Raw genomic sequence first — 22201 nt, 5'->3', positions numbered from 1 at the left:
AACCTTACATTTTGCCACATTAAATTGACATCCATTCTCCTTAGCCCAGACTTCCAATCTATCCAAATCATCCTGCAAAATTTTGACGTCATCTGCATTCACTATTGCCCTACCCAACTTCACATCATCTGCAAACAAATGAACTGTTCCTCTCAGATCCTTTCCTATATCATTTATGAACAAATTAAATCTCATCCAAATTAATATGGATGAGATTGATAACTATCTCCTTAGACTCTAAAATTCTTCCCTCTAACTTGTCATGACATCTGTGTATGTCAATATTACAGAGTATCTGATGTGGAAAACCTTCATCATTTGAGTTTGCTGAAAATAACACATGACTTGACAAGGCACTGGCTCAACTTCTATTATTATTATTATTATTATTATTTCCCAAGACCTCATGGAGTCAAAGACTCATCTAGGAGGTCATTTTATCACACACACACATCTCATCATACCGCATCTTAAACACACTCAAACTCCTTGCAGACACCACACTCTCAGGCAAGGCATTCCAATCATTAACAACTCTGCAAGAAAAAAACCTGCCTCTCACTCCCCTACTCACACCCTCTTTATACAGTTTCCAGGGATGACCTCTGGTTCTCCCCTGATCTCCCACTATTCTCTGTAGAACTTCTCCACCATTGATCTTATAACAACCCCTTACCAACTTGTAGGTCTCTATCATATCTCCCCTCTTCCTTCTCTCCACCAGACTCTGCAAATTACATCTTCTCAATCTTTCCTCATACTCAACATTACAGAGGTCAGAAACTACCTTAGTCAGTCGCCTTTGGATCCTTTCCTACATCTCTTCATCCTTCTGAAAACCCGGTGACCAAATCTGGGCACAATAGTCCATGTGTGGCCTAATCAAAGCCGTATACAATGGAACAAGAATCTCCCTACTTCTACACGTCAGTGTCCTCTGTATCATTCCCAGAAGTCTTTGTGTTGTCTTCACAATTTTGGCGATGTGTCCCCTAAATTTTAGATCCTTATCCACTATCACCCCCAGATCTCTTATTTCCTCTACCTCCAACAATATATTCTCACCAAGCATAAATTCTGCATCCCATCTTTGTTTTCCAAATTTTAAAACCTTACATTTTGTAACATTGAATTCACATCCCCATTTGCTTGCCCAATCACTCAATTTATTCAAGTCTTCTTGCAAGGCCACAACATCTTCACTACTCTTTATGGTTCGTCCCAACTCTAATAGAACAATGAACTCTGACTGTATCATTATGAACATGCGTGCATATAAGGTCTCAAGAGCACCAATATTGAATGGTAGAGCTGTGAGAGTCTGGCAGGCTGTAGCTCAGGTATTAACATGAATGAGATTGATAACTATCTCCTTAGACCTTATAGGTAATGTCTGTCTTGTGTTCCTCTAACTGGAGTTTGATAGATTTCTCCATTTGTCTGAAGTATGGCTTACTGCAGTCTCAAGGAATCTTATAAACACTAGGATATTTAAGATTATTGTGGTTTGTTTTAAGATGACTTAAGATGGAATGAAGTTTAGGTAGGATTGTGAAGAACGCAATGGATACTCTAAGAAAACTATAGACAAATTAGTGTTCAATCCTCATCTACAACAGTATGAAGACACTGCTACTTCTAGCATTTCCTTGCCATATATCAGTTCTTTATCTCCAAACTTGGCTAAAATTTTAAAGAAACATAATATCAAGAAATTCTATAAAACATGATATTAAATATGATATCATTTTAATGAACATTAAAATGATTAAATTCTCTTCCTTACTGATTCTCAGTCACTGCCATTATGAAAAACAAGACATCCTAGATAGCACTATTACATTTATATTCTGCTGTAAACCGCACACACATGCACACACGCATAAAAACTTACTTGGATATTTTCGGCAGTAAGTAATAAAGAGTTATAACTGTCTTGAATGTTGATCAGTTGCTGTTTTATCTGCTCCTCTATAGTTGACACCTGGTCTTTGTAGACATTTATGATGCTGTAACCTTTGTTCTTTACATCATCGATTACAGTTTGATACTGCCGAATATCACGAAGCATGACCTACAATAATAATAAAGTGTAATAGTAGCATTATTTTTTATTACCATTTTTGGTATGAATAATATTAAGTACTCTATATTACAAAAGCTACTGCATAAATTAAAATCTCATTGTATTGTTATAGTAATATCATATATAATATTCAGCAGTCTCTATTTATGCATTTTGCATAAATAAAAATTGTTGGTACTTACTGTATAAATTGTTGGAACTTACTGTATAAATGAGTACTAATGCATTTTCTAAAATGCATATGTACCAATTAGATTTGTCTAATTTTTAAAGGTACCTCTGGCATAACTGTAAAATAATAAAAATTATACAATATCAGAACCTTACCTTTACTGAAGATATTTTCATCAAAATATCTGCCAGTAAAGGTAAGGTAATTTAAGGTAATTAAAGGTAATTTTCATTTTCATCTGCTCACCACATCTCCCAATAAACTGCTGTTGTCAAGTCATTAATTAATAGGGTGCATTATGTTTGCTCCTCTCCCTCAACTTACAACAGGAACTTCTCACTATCAAAAATTGAATGGAACTAAATGGTTATAACACTCCTCAAATTCAACAGATAATCAACTCCTGCGTTGCAATACCTAAGGATTCTTCAACAGACCACAGGGTTCCAAACACTTATATTTGTGGTATCTCTGAACCTATTGGTAGAATTTTGAAGGTTTCACCTAAATCTCACATATTCCTCTATCAACAAAATATCTCATCTGTTCTTCTTCTTCTTCTTCAAGTGTCATCCCCAAGAAGGAGGTTGGCAACCATGTCACAGAACTTTTTTTCTTTCTTTTGCTGCTCTGGAACATTTATGGTAATTCAAGCCAGTCCAGTCCTTGATGTCTTCAAATCACATTCTCCTGAGTCTACCTCTCCCTCTTTTTCCATCCAGTTTCCCTTCTAATATTAATTTCTGAATGCCTTCTTGTCTAGTTGGATGTCCAAAATATTACAAATTTTTGTTCTTTAATTATTTTCATTAATGTTCTTTTAATTTTTGCTTTTTTTAAAACATCTTCATTTTCCATTTTCTCTGTCCATGATATTTTCGACATTCTTATGATAGTCCACATTTTGAAAGCTTCTAATTTTTTCTCTGCTTCTTTATTTAGAGTCCATGTTTCACTGTTGTAGAGAAGACTTGACCAGATATTGAATTTTATTAATCTTTTTCTTGTGTCTATGTTAATATCTCTGGTGTTAGAACAGTTTTCATATCAATAAAGGCTTTTCTTGCTATCTTTATTCTTCTGTTTATTTCTTTAAGGGAATTTCCTCCATCTGTAAACATTTGTCCCAAATATATAAAAGACTGAACCTGTTCAATTTTCTTTTTGTTAACAGTTATGTATAATTTCTTATTTATTGGTTCTTTTGATATAATCATGCACTTTGTTTTCTTTAGGTTAATAATTAATCCCATGTCTAAGCTTCTGTTGTAAATTTCTATGACTAAGTTTTGAAGATCATCTTCAGATTCAGCTATAAGGACTGTGTCATCTGCATACCTGAAGTTGTTGAAGTTCCTACCCTAGACTTTTATACCCTTCAATTCTGAAATATCTTTAAAAACTTGCTCACTATATATATTATACAGTAAGGGTGATAAGACACTTCCTTGTCTTACTCCTTTTTTGATTTCAAAGTTGTCAGAATATGCATTTTTATATCTTATCGAGGCCATTTGATTCCAGTATATATTTGTAATTATATGTAGATCTTTTCCTTTTAACCCATTATTCTGTAGGATATGCATTAATTTCTTGTGATCTACTGGATCAAATGCTTTGGTGTAAGCAATAAGATATATACTTTTCTGGTTATCGAGGCTTCTTTCACATAATGTTTTCAAATTTAAAATTCCTTCTCTTGTACCTTTGTCTTTTTGAAAACCTGATTGAGTGTCTTCTATTTCTATTTTTATTGATAAAGTGCCTTTTATTCTTTCTAGGATTATTCTCATTAGTAATTTTGCAACATGGCACCACTCTCATCTGCTACCATCTATAAAAGACAAACTGCTGCCACTATCCTTAGTTGGTGTTTATTAGATCCCTTGTGAATATAATTTGGCATTTTTAGGTAGACAAGCCATTTTCTGCAAAAAAGAATTAACCACCTTTGCAGCCATTATGGATCAAATACGCATCCTCATACGCTTTATCCATCATATATTTCAATGTAATATGAATGGCATTACAATTTTAATATGCACTTCGCATCCATAGCAACTTGGACGTATATATATGTCCTGGCCAGTAGCGTGGTTAAAGAACACCAGTACTACACTGAATTTGTGAAACCTCAAAAGTTTGGTCTGCCACAGCATAGTATGGATAATAAACACAGTCCTGTGGGATGAAGCTCATCCTATCCATAGATACAGTATTAAATGTGAACGCCTTTTCAATGAAAATTGTGAATCCCTTTTACATCAGCATAACTTGAATTGAAATGATTGTGCCTTACTCTCCCAAAAGTCTGAGAGATTTTCATCTTATGTAAATATCAAAAATAGTTTTTGATATTAATTACTAACATGCAACAATTTTAATTGTTAAACTGTTTGTTGAGTGTACCTTGTATTCCTGTTCTTTGATTTGCTTGTTGTTTTCACACACTGATGATGATGATGATGTACTGTTAATTTCAGCACAAAATATTTGTACTTTTTTAAAAGTTTATTACTGTGGTTATTGTGTAATTTAACATGAGGAATTGTCTGAAATGTAGTGTGTGCATGTGTGTGATGTATTAATTACTGAAAGTGAGAGTTTTTTGGATGATGTGTGTGTGAGAGAGAGAGAGAGAGAGAGAGAGAAAGAGAAATGCTGCAAAAGTGAACAACAGTTACAGAGTTACAAAAGTGTAACTTTTGTACTCTGTAACTGGTAAGAGTGTGACAAGAGCAAATACAAGAAATGTTTTCATATATCAAAAGTTAACACAGAAGTGTGCAAAATGTTTGTGACAAAAGGCATGAGAATGTTATAGAGACCAAAGAGGAGAATGCAGGAAAATGAAGATAAATGATATATGAATGATGGGACTGTGAATCAGAAGAAAATAACACACAAAAAAGAAGTGGTGAAAGATGATTATAAGCAATAAGATGGAAATAAAAAAATGCTCACCTGTCTGTCACCAAAAGCATAAGAAGCAATGGAGAAGTGTTTAGCAAGCGGTACAGCAGATGAGAATAAAAATGGAAAGGTGAGAAGAAAGAGAAAGAAGAGTAGGATACATTGAAAAAAAAAAAAAGGAGAGCAATGAGACAATATTAGATTTTATTTGTACATCAATAATATCGGGAATTATTTGAGAAGGATATCTAGTTTGCCAGTGATGCTAAACTGGGGAAGGCAACAGCTATTAAATGTAATTGAGAGGTTTGTAAGATGATTTAAATAAACTGTCAGTCTGGGCACAGAATAATAGTTATTAGTTTAATATGGCAAGTGCAAAGTTATGCCCTTTGGGGTGAAAAGATTACACAAACATGCTATTACACTGATAACTGCAAGAAATTGATGAGGAAGGTGGGATTTGAGATTGATGGTAGAAGGGGAACTAATGTTCAGAAGACGTTTTGCAAAAGTGGACAAAATACAGAGTGATTCAAAAAGATGGACTCAATTTTGTACAGCTATATTTCCTTAACTATACATCGTATGTGAATTATCTACATAACATTTGAAAGAGGAGGTCCTAAAGTTTGAAATACTAATGCTAGAGCGCTTGCCTAGCACACAGCAGCATCAGTTGTGAGCAAAATGGCTACTATGCAGCACAAAATTTTTTGCATTCATGAGTTCATTAAAACCGAGTCAGTGACTGTGGTGCAGAATGCATTTCGTATTTCAGTATTAAACCTCCAACAAGGTATTATCAATTTGAGCAAGCAGGTTATCTGTGTAAGGGAAAAAACTCTGAAGACCTGGCGCTTCATTTCTGGACCCCAAGATCTCCTGATCTCAGACCCTGTGACTTTTTCTTGTGGGGGTTCGTAAAAGAAGCAGTTTATGTACGACCTCTACCAACAACTTTGGTTGACCAAAAAACTGTATCGAAACTGCGATGAACTCAGTGATGCAAGACATCCTTCTTCGGGTATGGGATGAATTCAGCTACCATCTCAATGTTATCCATGCGGCTGGAGGGGGGGAGCATTAAATATCTATAAACTTTATTGTGAGTATAATCAAATATACTTTACATCATATTTGTTACTACTTCTATGTTTGATATATAGACTTACAAAACTGAGTCCATCTTTTTGAATCACCCTGTACCTCAAGAGATTATTGATGTTAAGAAACATATTGGTAAGAATATATAAGAAAGTTATTATTCCTCTTTAGAAGGTTTTCTACAATCACATCAACTACTGTGCACACGCACGCACGCACGCACACACACACACACACACACACACACACACACACACACACACACACACACACACACACACACACACACACACACACACACACACACACACACACACACACACACACACACACACAGGAGAAGTTATCAAAATTGTGAGTGGGTTGCAGAGTGCTCTGCAACCCACTCAGAAAGATTGTAAGTTTATGGTGTACTGTTTATATAACAGTACACCATAAACCAAAGTTTATATAAGCCTAATTGAGAGAGTTTGATAGAATAAGCTACTAAAAGTGATTTATAGAGTAGCTGTTGAAGAAATTGTTCAATACATGATAAAGGAGAAAAACAGGGAGAACCCTGTGGAAAAGTTGTTCAAGAGCATGGTGAGAACCAGATAATTTGTTGGAAGAGTGGTGAATGAGTGGAATTAATTTTCAGAGAATAAGTTTAAAAAGTGTAATTGGCACTGTATGAATAATGGTCAGTGTGCAGTTTCTGCAATAATTCTTCACACCCCAAGGAGATCCTATCCAATAGTGATAATATTAATTATTATTATATTATTATGTAAGTGCCAGCAAAGTTAGCACAAATCTCTCCCCTTCCTCTGACCATCACAAACCAGAAATACTACTAAACAAAGTTAAGTGTAGGATGGGAAATAGATGTAGCAAATTTTTGTGGTGGTTACAAAGTAAATTATACTTAATTGTATTCTTTCTTTTTATCTTTTACCCAAACATCAGCACATGAATTACTTCTCATTATCTCTATGAGTCAATAAAAGTTAAAATGATCTGGGTAGTGATTCTCCCATAATGTATGGTAATATACACATCCAGAAGGAAGTGTGCTATGCATTATGAGACAGCAGGGCAACCTAATGTGAATCTATTTGCCTCCATGTACAAGTATTCTATCATGAAATTGCTTCACTAGCTCGTGATTAGGTAAAGGATAAAAACAAGAATATAATTCCTTTTTAAGTGAAATTTACTTTAATAAGGTACTGCCTAGGAGATTAAATTGAAACTATTATCATAAAAATAAAAACAGTAAATTAATCTCATTCTCTTTATCAAAGCATATTCCAGCATCTTCGGTAATGAGATTATAAAGACACACTATGCATAATCTTATACAATAACTAATATTGTTATTTTTACTCCATTTATATTATTATTATTATTATGCAAAATAATATCTGTAAAAATGTTTATGTGTAAAATTGTAAAGTGTAGATATATTTATATTACTGTGATAAAAATTACTGCTATTATAATATTTTATAAAACAAAAATTTATAATATATTTATTATCTATTGAGAACAGAAGTGAAGTAAGAATTTTGAGTTAAAACAGAACCTCATATGATGTTAACTGTATATTACTAACAATATACATTTATATACTAAATACAATATACTAATATACTAAATACAATACAATAAACTAAAGGGCCTCCTAGACAAGTCTTTGACTCTATGGGGTCTTGGGTAATAATAATAACAATAATAATATATGTGATAGTATATATTTAAATTATCAAGAAATGTAATACACTGATTAAGTTCTTCAATGTATTAATTTTTATAAGTAATAATAAAATTATATTACAAATAAATGTATAACATAATAATATTAAATTATTTAAATGCTTAACTGTAACACTCTAAATGTAATTACACTGCAAGAAATTAAACAAATTTTATGATGTTTGCTTAATTTCACAGCACATATCTTTTTTTAATGTAAAATGTTATATATATATATATATATATATATATATATATACATACATACATACATACATACATACACTGCTTGGAAAGAAGACACCCGCCACCCTTCCTCCTGGACAAAGTACATTATACCATGTAACAAGTCAGGTATTTGTAGCCAGTATAAATTGGAGGAATATGATGCCCCCCCCCCCTCCAAGTCAGTACAACTGTATTCTGGTGAAAGGTCTGTGAGAAGGGAACTGATGGAGTTTGAAACAGGCATTGCAATATGATGCCATGTTGTAGGCCTATCTGTGCAGCAAGTTGTTGAAAATATGGCCATCCCAGGTCAACAATCAGTGATATCATACTGAGATGTAAGTGCAGGGAGTCAACCACAAATGCAACCCACAGAGGATGACCCAACATACTCACCGAACGTGACCATAGAGTGATATGTAGGATAATATGTAAAAACCTGCCATTTATCGGTTGGCACCTTAAATGCAGAATTCCAGGCATCAACTGGAATACGAATCTAAAAAAAAAAAAAAAAAAATCAGAACTGAGTCTTGCAAAAAAGGGTTTTCATGGTAGAACTGCATTATGCAAGCCTGCATTGCCTGAACCAACATGCATGTCTTCAGTAGTGCAAACAGTGTGTACAGAGGGATGTGGAGGCCTTGGAAAACTGTGCTGTGGAACAACGAATCATGTTGCACCCTCTACTGAGCAGACGGATGGGCGTAATTGTGGAGGATGCCTAGTAAACATCTCTTACCAGAACGAGTAACCTCATCTATGAAATTTGGAGGTGGTGGTGGTGTGGCGATATGGTCCTATTTTTTCTGGTTTGGCCGCAGATCTCTGTTTGTAGTACCATGAACACTGAACCTCAAGAGATATTTGAACATTCTAGACAATGTAATGCTTCCTACTTTGTGACGTTTCTGCAGAACTGACTATTGTCTCTTTCATCTTTCAGCAAGACAATATACCGTGTCACAAGGCTGCTGCTGAAACTGCATGGTTTGCGAACATGAATGTCACCACACCTGACTGGCCTCCACAGAGCCCTAATCTCAACCATACTGAACATCTGTTGGATGAACTGGAGTGTCAGGTGAGGTCAAGGGACATCTGCCCACAGCAGTCCATGACCTCATTATGCATCTACAGGAAGAATGGTCCAAAATTCAAACTGATTGCTATTGTACGTTTGTGGAAAATATGCCCTGTATGATTGCTGCAGTCACTGCAGTGAAAGGAAGTCCCACATCTTATTAAGGTGGGTGCCTTTCTCTCTACTCTTCTTTCTGTCCTGTCATTCCTAAAAATATTATACCCTTTACACTCAATCCAGTTTACATCTGACCAGTGGCGGATGGTGAAAATTTTAAGTTGGGATGCTGCATATACAAAATAATTAATTTTTTCCTTATCAGTAACCAATTTATTAATAAGTAAATGTACATATTACAAAAATTGCTTTATTAAAAATATTTCACCCTCACTACGAACACACATGAATAATAAAAGTTTCGTAGACAGATATCACGTTATCGGTTTTTACATTCACACTGTGTTAGATTGCAGTGCATTTGTTTTGTGTAACGATAATTGAGAAAATATAATTCTTTTCATATTTTCAACAGTGACACTCATCATAATTCATCCTTGTATTTATAATAAATAATTATATGTTATTTTAACAGAATAAAATAAGATTTATCAAAAATATTTCACACTCACCATGAACACACACCAATAATAAAAGTTTCGTATCTCACAGAAAGAATGTGCGCAAGCATACAATTTATCTGTAGCGACACCGCTCAACGAGCAGTGTCAGATTCACTTGTTATGTGCAGTGACAAGTGCAAACGAATATCGGCGAGTCCAGCTGTAGTTGGCCTAATGTGATAATTCCGACACTGCGTTAGATCGCAGTGCATTTATTTTGTAATCTAAAGCATTAATTGAACAATTCCAATTATTAACTATTCAATCAATGTTGAAACATAAGCTACAACTGCATTTATATAATGTTATAAGGATTGTTATTATTTATAAACACAAACAAAATTTAATTTTTTTCGTTTTTTTTTTTGGGGGGGGGGTGCTGCAGTGCTTATGTACAAACCATCACTGCATCTGATTCTCATAGCCAGGTTCCAATGCCAACAATCTTAGTCAAAATATATTCATAAAAACAGCAACTCTTTGTTCCTGTATTTTTTTGTATACTTACATATATAGTTTGCTTGGCCTGGTTGGGCAATTTCTCTTTTTCCTCCACAGATACACTCAGAAAGTTTGAATCCAAAGCATACATTTCCAATCCATCACCAGATGCATAACCATGCTCAGACATTCATATCATTATCATGTTTGCATACTACAGCTGAACTTATACATTTCACCATTCCGCCCATGATGATCTAGTTAATCTAGTTTTCCTGACTCTATGCATTAGGTCTCATTCCAAAAAGTAATTTCTCCAGGCACCTGATACCAAATCCATACAATCCATCTATATTAATCATTCAAGTAACAATCACTATTTATTAATAATCAAATTCGTAATTGCTAATAATTAATTACCAATAATTAATTATTAATAATTAATTATGTAATTATCTGATGATTATTAATCATAATATTTCTTTTTTCCATTGTATTATTAATATTAAATATAAGTGCATGCATGAAAAATTTTAAACACTAACCTCATGTTTTTGCAACTGCTCCTTGGCTTTCTGAAGACTGGAAATCTGAAGAGAGTGGTGTGACATTAGATGAAAAGATACCTGTAATAACCATTTTTCGGTTTCTTGAAGTGCCAAATGATACTGTTGCAAATTTTGAAATTCTTGTTCTAACTGGTTCAACATGTCCTGAAATATTCATGTTGTTATCATTATTATTACTATTGTTATCAAAATTATATATTAGGAAGAAACATATTAAGAAGAAAATCAGAGAATTGTCAGAGAATTTGTTCATAACAATATGATCATATTGTCACCATAGTGATCATATGGTCTTGACCTGGGAGGTGGCTAAATGTATGGAAATTTTCAGTTAAAAGCAGGTATATGTGGAATTTCAAGGCTGGCAGGCATGATAAGCTTAGGAGATTGCTTGGATCAGTGCCATGGCATGTGAAACTGCAAGTTTCACATGTTGATAGTGCATGAGAAGTGGCAAATGAGTGTTAGAGGGCACACAGACAAGACCGCATACCTAGAGTCAGAATAAATCAAGTGGGAGTTAAATGGATGAATACCATCATTAAGCTGGAGCTACAAAAAAAAAAAAAAAATTGTGGATGGAATTCAAGGAGAAAGGCGACCAGCAGTACAAAGCACAGGCCAGAAGAGTAATCACTGTGGTAAGAAAGGCAAAAGCAGAGCATAAAAGGAAATTAGCAGTATAGGACAAAGATAAACCCAAAGAGTTCTTTCGGTATGTTGCAAGTAAAAAGTAGAATGTTTATGGCAGAATGATTTTAATGAATGCTGATGGCAGGAAAGTAACTGAATAAGGCAAAATAGTAGAATTACTTAATGAACACTTTACAAGCGTATATCATTCAGGTGGAGATATTCCAGTAATGAGTAAAATTGGGCAGATGAAGGTAATATTATCAGTGTAAGTTAGCATTTGCTATTGAAATGAATGCTATTGTAAAATAGCATTCATTTCAATAATTTGCTTGCCTTAACTACTGTTGTCATTTTATAATAAAATGACAACAGTAGTTTTTATTTTCAACAGCAGTCAAAAAAAAAAAAAAAGCAGTATATGCCTTTCCCTCATCTACTGCCTTTTTTTTTTTTTTTTTTTGGAAAGGCATTTGATAGAGTACCACATGATACACTGATATTTAAGTTGCAACACATGAAGTTGGATATTTAGTTAAATGGATCGGAACTTGGTTGTCTTAGATATCAAGGAGTTGTGTATGAGGGAGCTGTATCAAGGAAGAGGAAAGTTACGAGCTGAGTTTCACAGGGATCAGTACAGGGACCCTTATATCACTGATATCGTCAGGTTTTAGGGAGATATTCAGTTATTTCCAAATAATGTGAAGCTTCAGAGAGTTATTGGTATCATCAGTGCTGATGTTTTGGTTCTTCAAGAGAATTTGAATATGCTGGAAAGGTGGCAAAATGAATGTATATATATCAGTCAGTTTCATATAACTAAATGTAAGGTCTTGAAATGTGGGATGCATAGATTGGAGGCTGCATACTCTATAAGTAGATCTATATTACAGGAAGGCAGATGAGGCAAGGGATCTTGGGGTGAGTTACTAAATAAGTGAGGTCAATCTTCCTTAGGGACTTCTCAATCATAGCTCAATCTACTTTTGAAAGGACAAATGTCTTGAGTTAAGTATGGAGAAGTCACATATAATAAGTGGTATCAGTGAAATTTATTATAGATCCAGGAATGAGCTACTATGTTTGTATACAAATGCTAGAAGTGAAAGAAACAAGGCAAATGAAATAGTTGTATTAATTGAGTGTCTTCACCCAAGAATTGTTGGAATAAGTGAGACATAGTTGGATGAAGATGACATCCTGACAGGAATAGAAATGGAAGGGTATGATATGTTATTATTATTATTATTTGACACCTCCAGGGAGTCCAAAGACTCATCGAGAGAGGGCACCTACTCTTCAGCTCTATCTCTACCACTCAATCCTCCAATTGACCACAACTACACCAATGCCATCTACTGTTGACCATCACCACCACCACTAGTACTTGCACAGACAATCACAAACAACCATGCCCATGGCGGGATTCGAACCCTCAGCCTGTTGACTGAATACGCTAACCACTCGGCCAGCCAGGCTGTCATGTTTCTTGAAGACAGAAAGGATAAAAAGAGTGGGGGAAATGCTATTGATGATGAAGAAAGAGTTATGTCCATACAAGGTAGATGTGCAAGAAGGAAATAGTGCCAGTGGTTTTGAGGTAGTATGGTGTGAGATAGAAGTGAATAGAATGAAATACTTAGTCAGATGTTGTTATAGACCTGGTAATGTGGATGGGAGAGACCAGGAAATGTATAATCAAATTAACCAAGCAAATAAGAAATATATGATATTATGAGTGACTTTAATTATGGCAATATATACTGGGATGATGAAATAGCAACTGGGAGTAAAGAAAATGAGTTTTTTGAGTTTATGAGGAACAACTACCTCAGGCAGTATGTAACAGAGGGCACATGAAGATTGAGGGTCTCAGATTTGATCATCACATTAGAGAATGTTATTATAAATGAGGTTTCAAATCACCCTCTAGTTGGTGAGAGTGATCATAAAGTGATTACCTGGGTGGTTGCCAGCAGAGTAAGGATCTCTGTGAGGAGAAGTTATATGTGGTACTACAAGGCGAGTGATTAGGAGACAGCTTGCAGGTATAGTATGGAATGAGAAGTTGGCTGGAAAGGAGATTAATGCAGCTTGGTTGATATTCAAGAACTATCGAGTAGAAGCAAAGTCTAAATGTATTCCAAGGGTCAGAAAATTAAATAAGGTAGGTGTGAAATGGACGAATGAAAAGAGAAGTTGTAATAATAAATTCCTAGAGGATTACAAAGACCAGACAAGGTGTGTGACTTGGTTTGTAAGGCTACCAAAAACGAAGTATGAGCAATAGTTAGCTAATGAAGCCAAGAAAATGCTAGGGAGTTATTTTGATATGTAGCGATAAAAAAAAAAGAAAAAAAAAAGAATGATTATACTGATTGGAGAAAGTGGTATAAGAACATTTGCTAGCTGAGAAATTTAATGAGCAGTTCATAAAGATCTTTCATTCTTATAAATGTGATATCATGGAGAGTTTGAGAGCAGCTGATGATGAGGAGGAGAGACTGACTCTAAGTGTACAAGATGTATATGGGGAATTGAGCAAACTTGATGTTAATAAGGTTGTGGGACTTGATACTATATCACCCCAAATTTTGAAGGAATGTGTCATACAGTTTGCATCTGACTTAACATATTTGTTTAATATGAGTCTTGTACTGGGTCAAGTGCCAAAGAAATGAAGGGAAGGCAGGATTGTGCCAGTTCATAAGGGAGGTGACAGAACTCAAGATGAAATTACAAGCCTATCTGTGTGTCAGTTGTTGTGGTTAAAGTGTTGGAGCAGCTAGTGAGAACCAAGATCCAGAATTGAGTTGACAACAGTGGTATTACCTCTGATGGATAGCATGGATTTACTAAAAATAGGTGATGTTTAATACTTATTACAATAAGGTGACAGCTTCATTGGACAAAGAGATGGATATCCAGTCGGATACTTAGATTTTGCAAAGACCTTTGATAGATTACTGCATGATAAACTGATAGTCAAACTAGAGCGGATGGGTTTGGATATTATTATTATTATTATTATTATTATTATTCAGGCCTCCAAGGAGTCAAAAGACTCATCGAGGGAGGTCCTTCCTAAGACATAAAGTCTGTCAAGACTCACTGAGGGGAGGTCCCCCCCTGAGAAACACAAAGTCTATCATACCACTCCTTAAACTCACTGACCGTTCTCGCTCCCACCACTCCATCAGGCAATGCATTCCACGGCTAAACCACCCTCCACACAAAGAAACCACTCCTTACCCTCTTGCTCACAGTTTCCTTTCGTAACTTCCAGGGATGGCCTCTTGTCATCACTCCTTCCCGCTGATCAACCAAGCAAAAGAACTCCCCAGTGTCAACCCTGTAACCACCTCTCAACAGTTTAAAAGTCTCAATCATATCACCTCTCCTTCTTCTATCCACCAAACTCTGCAGTCCACATTCTCTCAGCCGATCCTCATAACTATCCTTGTACAGTCCTGAAACCATCTTTGTCATCCGTCTTTGTATCCTTTCCACAGTTAATTTATCCCCTTCAAATCCTGGGGACCAAATCTGAGAACAATAGTCCAAGTGTGGTCTGATCAGAGACTTATACAATGGAATGATAACCCTCTTATCTCTGCAGGTCAGTGTCCTTCTCATTATTGCAGCAATCCTCTGTGTTACCTTCACCACCTTTGCAATATGTCCCCTAAACTTCAGGTTTCTATCAATCATCAACCCCAGATCTCTTATCACCCCTACTTCCTCCAGTATAACTCCTCCCATAGAGTATGCAGCATCCCATCGATGTTTCCCAAACCTCAAGACCTTACATTTTGCTGCATTCAGTCGACACCCCCATTCATTTGCCCATCTATCTAGCTTATTTAAATCCTCTTGCAGGGCTACCACATCTGCACTATTACTAATAATCCTTCCCAGCTTCGCATCATCCGCAAACAACTGAATATCTCCCTGCAATCCACTGGCTATGTCATTGATATAAAGGTTAAACAATATAGGTCCTAGTACTGAGCCCTGTGGGACCCCACTTGTAACCCTCTGCCTCCTGGAAACTGCTCCACCATACACAACTCTCTGATACCTATCAGACAGCCAATCCTGAATCCAGTTGACCAATCTGACATCCAGACCCATGTGCTGCAACTTAAATATCAGCTTATCATGTGGCACCCTGTCAAATGCCTTTGCCAAGTCTAAGAAAATTGCAGTATATGCCTTTCCCTCATCTAATGTTCTTGTAACTTTATTATAAAAGGCTAGCATATTGCTAAAACAAGAGCGTCCTTTCACAAATCCATGTTGATTCTCACAGATAACATTACCCTCATCTGCCCAATGCTGTACACGGTCCCTCACTACTTTCTCCAAGATCTTAACAACTACTGATGACACACAATCTGGCCTATAATTAGACACTTCCAGTCTGTTACCACCCTTATGCAATGGCACTATCTTACCTTCCTTCCATTCCCTGGGCACCTTTGCCAAAGCCAGACTTTCATTGAAAAGCCACGTTAAAGGTACTGTCAATTCCCTAGCACATTCTCTCAAAACTCGTGGTGAAATACCATCCAGTCCCACAGCTTTACTGACATTCAGAGTACTCAGTATCTGAAACACACTCTCCTCCTGTACCTCCAGACCTCATACCAGTCCTATCCCTCTAGCATTAAAACTGACTCCTCTAGGATGAAATACTCCAATAAAGTGTTCATTGAACAATTCCACTATGTCCTCTGCATCAGTCACTCTATTCCCATTTTTATCCCACAATATCATTCTTCCACAGTCATTTCTCCTCCTACTGGCCACATAGCTAAAAAATTCCCTAGGATTTTCTTTGGATCTTAGGGCCAATCTCCTCTCATATTCCAGTTTCGCTTTCCTTACCACACTAGTCACTCTTCTGGCCTGTGTCTTATATTCCTTATGCATCTCTTCACCTATCTCCTTATATCTCTTCCATAGCCTCTTTTTCGCATGCAATTCCTGTTTAATATTGTTTGTCATCCACTTTACTCCAAATTGCGTCCTCTTCTTCACTTGTGGTATACAACTTACCATTGCTGATAACAAATATTCTTTCACAATTTCCCACGCACTGGTGATATCCCGGCCTTCCGATTCCTCCCTAGACTAGTGCATTGGATCGGAGATTGCTATCTGATAGGTATTGAACAAGTTGTGTACGGGGGATCTGTTTTCAGGTCATTGCTGCTTAACCTGTATGCTAATGATATTGGGGAGGATTTGGATGGGGATATTTAGTTCTTTGCAGATATGCCAGTTTGGGACGAACTATGAGGAGTACAGCAGATATTGTGTCCTCACAAAAAGATTTGATTAGACTGAGTGAATGGGTACAATAGTGGGGATTCTAGTTCACAATTGTGGAATGTAATTCCACAATTGTGAGATTTGGTTTTGAAATTTGGGAAACAAAGATGGGATGTAGAATTTAAGTTTGGTGGGGGTGCCGGTGGTTAGCATATCTACTCTCCAGCCAAAAGACTAAGGGTTCGAATCCCGGCATGGGCATGGATGTTTGTGATTGTCTGTGCAAATACTAGTGGTGGTGGTGATGGTCAGCAGTAGATGGCATTGGTGTAGATGATGATGGTAGTTGCTGTTCGTTGTAGTTGGAGGAGACAGTTGTAGAGTAGGTGTCCTCCCTCGATGAATCTTTGGACTCCCTGGAGGTGTCATGTCATAATAACAGTAATAATAATAATAATAATATATTGTTGAAGGTGGAGAAAATAAGAGATCTTTGGGTGATGGTGGATAAGGATCTAAAATTTAGAGGACACATTGCAAAATTTGTGATGATGACACAAAGAATTCTGGAAATGATGTAGAGGACACTGACTTGTAGAAGTAAGGAGATTCATGTTTCATTGTATAAGGTATTGATCAGGCCACACATGGTCTTCTGTGCAAAGATTTGGTCACATCCTTTCAAAAGGATGAAGAGATGTCGGAGAGTGTTCAGAGACGACTGACTAAAGTAGTTTCTGATCTCTGGAATTGAATATGAGGAAAGGTTGAGAAGGTGCAATTTACAAAGTCTAGTGGATAGGAGGAAGAAGGGTGATATGATAGAGACATACAAGTTGGTAAGGGGTTGTTATAGGATCAATGTCGAAGAACTTTTTCAAATGGTGAGAGATCAGTAGAAAAAAAAGAGGTCATCCCCGGAAGCTATATAAGTAGGATGTGAACAAGGGAGTGAGAAGCAGGTTTTCTGCACGTAGAGTTTGAATGATTAGAATGCATTACGTGAGAGTGTGGTTTCTGCAGAGAATTTGAATATGTTTAAGGTGTGGTATGATGAGCTGTGTGTATGACAAAGGCACCCACTAGATGAGTCTTTGACTCCATGTGGTCTAAGGCAATAATAATAACAATAATATTGAGAAGGTGGAAGGATTGCTGCAATACCAAGACATACTTTGACCGGTAGAGATAAAAGAGTGATGATTCCATTGTATAAAACCCTGATGAGGCCTACTGTGCCCAGATCTGATCACCAAATTTGATGACAATATAATCCTGGAAAAGGTACAGAAGTAGATAACCAAAATGATATCAGGACTACAATATTAGTTATGAGGATAGATAGGTCATGTAAACTAAACTACAAAGTTCAGTGGATAGAAGAGAAATGGATAACATGACTGAGACATTTACAGTAGTGGCCAAAATTGTAGAAACCTTTTGGAAAAAGTGTATTTCTGAGGTTTGATGGGTCATAACACCACTTTTTTTGGAGTAATATCATATAAAATTATATATCAATGGAAAGATAATTTAATCAAGAATGTAATTATTATTATTATTATTATCCAGGCCACTATGGAGTCAAAAGACTCATTGTGGGAGGTCCTTCCTAAGAAACACAAAGTTTATGAAGACTCATCGAGGGGAGGCCCCCCCCCCCCCAAGAAACACAAAGTCTATCATACCACTTCTTAAACTCATTGACCATTCTTGCTCTCACCACTCCATCAGGCAATGCATTTCATATGTTTTAACCACCCTCCATGCAAAGAAACCACTCCTCACCCTCTTGCTCACGTTTTCCTTTCGTAACTTCCAGGGATGGCCTCTTGTCATCACTCCTTCCTGCTGTTCAACCAAGCAAAAGAACTCCCCAGTGTCAATGCTGTAACCACCTTTCAACAGTTTAACAACATGACATGAAGCTGAATCCTGTTGAAATGCAATAACTTTTATGAAGGATTTTTTATTAGAACAGCAGTTATAAAGAAGAAAAGTGAAACACATAGAAAAAACGAGATATGCAAAAATTCTCTGGAAACTGTATAAAGAGGGTGTGAGTAGGGGAGTGAGAGGCAGGTTTTTTTCATGCAGAGTTGTGAATGATTGAAATGCCTTGCCTGAGAGTGTGGTGTCTGCAAGTAGTTTGAATGTGCTCAAGGCACGGTTTGATGAGCTCTGTGTGTGATAAAAGTACTGCCCAGATGAGTGTTTGACTCCATGAGGTCTTGGGGTAATAATAATAATAATAATAATAATAATACCTTTGTTCCTCAAAAATTCGAAAATTTCAGTTCATTTTTACTGTATGCTATTTCCCCTGCCATTTTATATTGCTGTAGTTGAAGTCCCTGTAATGATAACTCATCTTGCACTTGCCAAACTAATTTGTCTAAGCATTTCTTACTTATCAAGTTACTCATAATATTCTACAGCAATCTACTAAATATTCTGTCTTTTTCACTTGCACCCCGCACTACCATATACTCTGAATATTCCCATCTGATTATCTATACTGACAGGACACAATTTATCTTTTTCCATAAGTAACACTCCACCACTACTCTGTTTATTTAGAACTGATTAGCGATTAAGATCATGAGAAATGATAGTTGTCTACTGTATTCTTGCTGTGATGCCTGTAAAATCATTGACAGACATGGATAAAGCTATTGGTGAGGCTAATGGTGGAGACTGGTGGTATACTGATATCCGAAAGAGCTATTTAGGACTAAAAGTATGCTGCTCTCTTTGGGGGGGGGGAGAAAAGGAATTAAGACAACGTTATTTATCACACACAGACTTTTATCACACACAGAGCTCATCAAACCGTGCATCGAGCACATTCAAACTACGTTGGAGGAAATAAGTACATTAGATATATCGATATCCGACTTTGTTGGTCCAGGAACGGGGAATGAATGTAGGAAGACAAGTAGTATGATAGGAGAGAATGAGAAAATAATAGTTGATAGTGTGGAAGGTGTGAGTGACTGTGGAAGTTTAGGAGATGGTTTTGTTTGGGAGAGTGAATTTAGATTAAGAGTGACTGACCTGCAGAGGGAGATAGATGAGTTGAAAGAGGAGGTAGAATTTCTTGTGAATGAGAGCAGAAGTATGAAAGATAAGATTAGGAGAATGGAAGAGATAAATGCAAGGCGAATCAGAGTAGGAGAGAGAGAGAGAATTTAGGGAGTATGAGTGAGAGGTATGGGGTGCTAGAAGAGGAGAGAATGGAAACAGTAGAAGAGAGGGAATAAGAGAGAGGTATGGGAATGCTAGCAGACGAGAGGATGGAAACAGTAGGAGAGACGGAATGAGAGAGAGATATGGAAGTGCTAGAAGAGGAGAGAATGGAAACGGTAGGAGAGATGGAATGAGAGAGAGGTATGGGAATGCTAGAAGACGAGCAGATGGAAACAGTAGTAGGAGAGACAGAATGAGAGAGGGATATGGAAGTGCTAGAAGTGGAGAAAATGGAAACAGTAGGAGAGAGGGAATGAGAGAGATGTATAGGAGTGCTAGAAGAGGAGAGAATGGAAACAGTAGAAGAGAGAGGTATGGGAATGAAAGAAGAGGAGAGAATGGAAACAATAGGAGCGAGGGAATGGTAAGAGGTATAATGTATGGCGACTCAATGATCCGTGGTGTTCAAGATAGGATGCGTGAGGAGTGTTTGCCAGGAGGAACAATAGAAAGGGTGGCTATGGCAATTAAGAGAGGTGAAAGGGTGGATGAGATGATTGTGATGGTAGGAACGAATGACTTGAGTGGTAATGTAAGTCAGGCAGCGAGAGATATGAGATTTTTGCTTGAGACTGTACGGAAGAAGACAGAGAGAGGAAAAATAGTGTGCGTGTTGCCTAGGTATGATAATGATGAGCTGAGCAGAAGAGAGGTGATATTGAATGGCATAATAGCGAGAATGTGTGACAAGAGAGGACTGGTATATGTGGATGCTTGGAGTGCATTTGAGGAAAGAGAGGAGTTGTATGCGAGAGACCGTTTACATTTGAATGAGGAAGGACGTAGGCATCTGGAGAGATTGCTGTTCTGAACGAGTCAGTGTGTCCCAGGGAGGATGATAGCAGGGGTGGCCTCTTGTGGGAATGGATACTTGGGAAAAGGGAGACAATATCAGGTAACACTGAGCCCAGTGGAGTCTAGAAGGGATAATGCTGGGTATAGAAACAATGGCATTTGTATGCTTTATACTAATGTCAGGAGTATCCGGAATAAGGGAGAGGAATTGGTGGAGCAGATAGCATCAGCCTGGCCAAAAATTATTGCGATCACTGAGACGTGGTTGACAGAAGGGGATATAACAACAGGAATAGAAGTCGCTGGGTATAGCATTTTTCGTCAGGATAGGAGGGGAAAGCGTGGTGGTGGGGTGCTGCTTATGATAAGTGATGACCTATGTCCTCTAAGAGTGGAGAATTTGGAAGGAAGTGAGACAAATGATTTTGAGAGCGTATGGTGTGAGGTAGAGGTAGGCAAGACAGGATATTTAGTGGGGTGTTGCTACAGACCCAGGAGCACAGAGGATGGGGACCAGGAGATATTTAGACATCTAAGTTTGGCAAGTGCAAGAAGAATGATTGTTATGGGAGATTTTAACTTCAGTAGTATAAATTGGAGAGAGGAAGATGCCTGCAGCAATAGGGGAATGGAATTTCTAGAATTCTTGAGGGACAAATGTCTTAGGCAACATGTAACAGAGGGAACAAGAGGTTCAAAAGTTTTGGATTTGGCTATAGCATCAGAAGAGTTGATAATAACTGAGTTGACGTCTCTCCCACCAGTTGGAGAGAGTGACCATATGGTGTTGACTTGGAAAATGAATAGACATTCAGGAGTATCAAAGAGACAGGAACTTATGTGGAATTATAAGGCAGGTGATTATAATAGTCTTAGATGTCAACTTCGGGAAGTTTCATGGAGAGAGGAATTAAAAGGCCAGGATATCACCAGTGCGTGGGAAATTGTGAAAGAATATTTGTTATCAGCAATGGTAAGTTGTATACCACGAGTGAAGAAGAGGATGCAATTTGGAGTAAAGTGGATGACAAACGATATTAAACAGGAATTGCATGCGAAAAAGAGGCTATGGAAGAGATATAAGGAGATAGGTGAAGAGATGCATGAGGAATATAAGACACAGGCCAGAAGAGTGACTAGTGTGGTAAGGAAAGCGAAACTGGAATATGAGAGGAGATTGGCCCTAAGATCCAAAGAAAATCCTAGGGAATTTTTTAGCTATGTGGCAAGTAAGAGGAGAAATGACTGTGGAAGAATGATATTGTGGGATAAAAATGGGAATAGAGT

The 22201-nt window shown here is 36.9% G+C and overlaps 1 protein-coding gene across 1 annotated transcript in view; it reads right to left on the bottom strand.

The window, feature by feature from the left end:
- Positions 1-22201, bottom strand: part of LOC150102416 (muscle-specific protein 300 kDa-like) — a 1203500-nt gene that overhangs the window by 349589 nt on the left and 831710 nt on the right. The window contains exons 55-56 of the mRNA XM_090399574.1: positions 10934-11101; positions 1895-2074 (exon numbers count right to left, since the gene is read on the bottom strand). Coding sequence (XP_090255700.1) covers positions 1895-2074; positions 10934-11101 — 348 coding nt within the window. The remainder of the gene's footprint in view (positions 1-1894; positions 2075-10933; positions 11102-22201) is intronic.

Source organism: Typopeltis vanoorti, chromosome 10, assembly GCF_054136105.1.
Source record: "Typopeltis vanoorti isolate ZY-2024b chromosome 10, IOZ_Tvanoo_1.0, whole genome shotgun sequence".
Classification (NCBI taxonomy): Eukaryota; Metazoa; Arthropoda; class Arachnida; order Uropygi; family Thelyphonidae; genus Typopeltis; species Typopeltis vanoorti.
The sequence above is the reverse complement of the archived record's forward strand: the minus strand, read 5'-3'. Positions and strand labels throughout refer to the sequence as shown.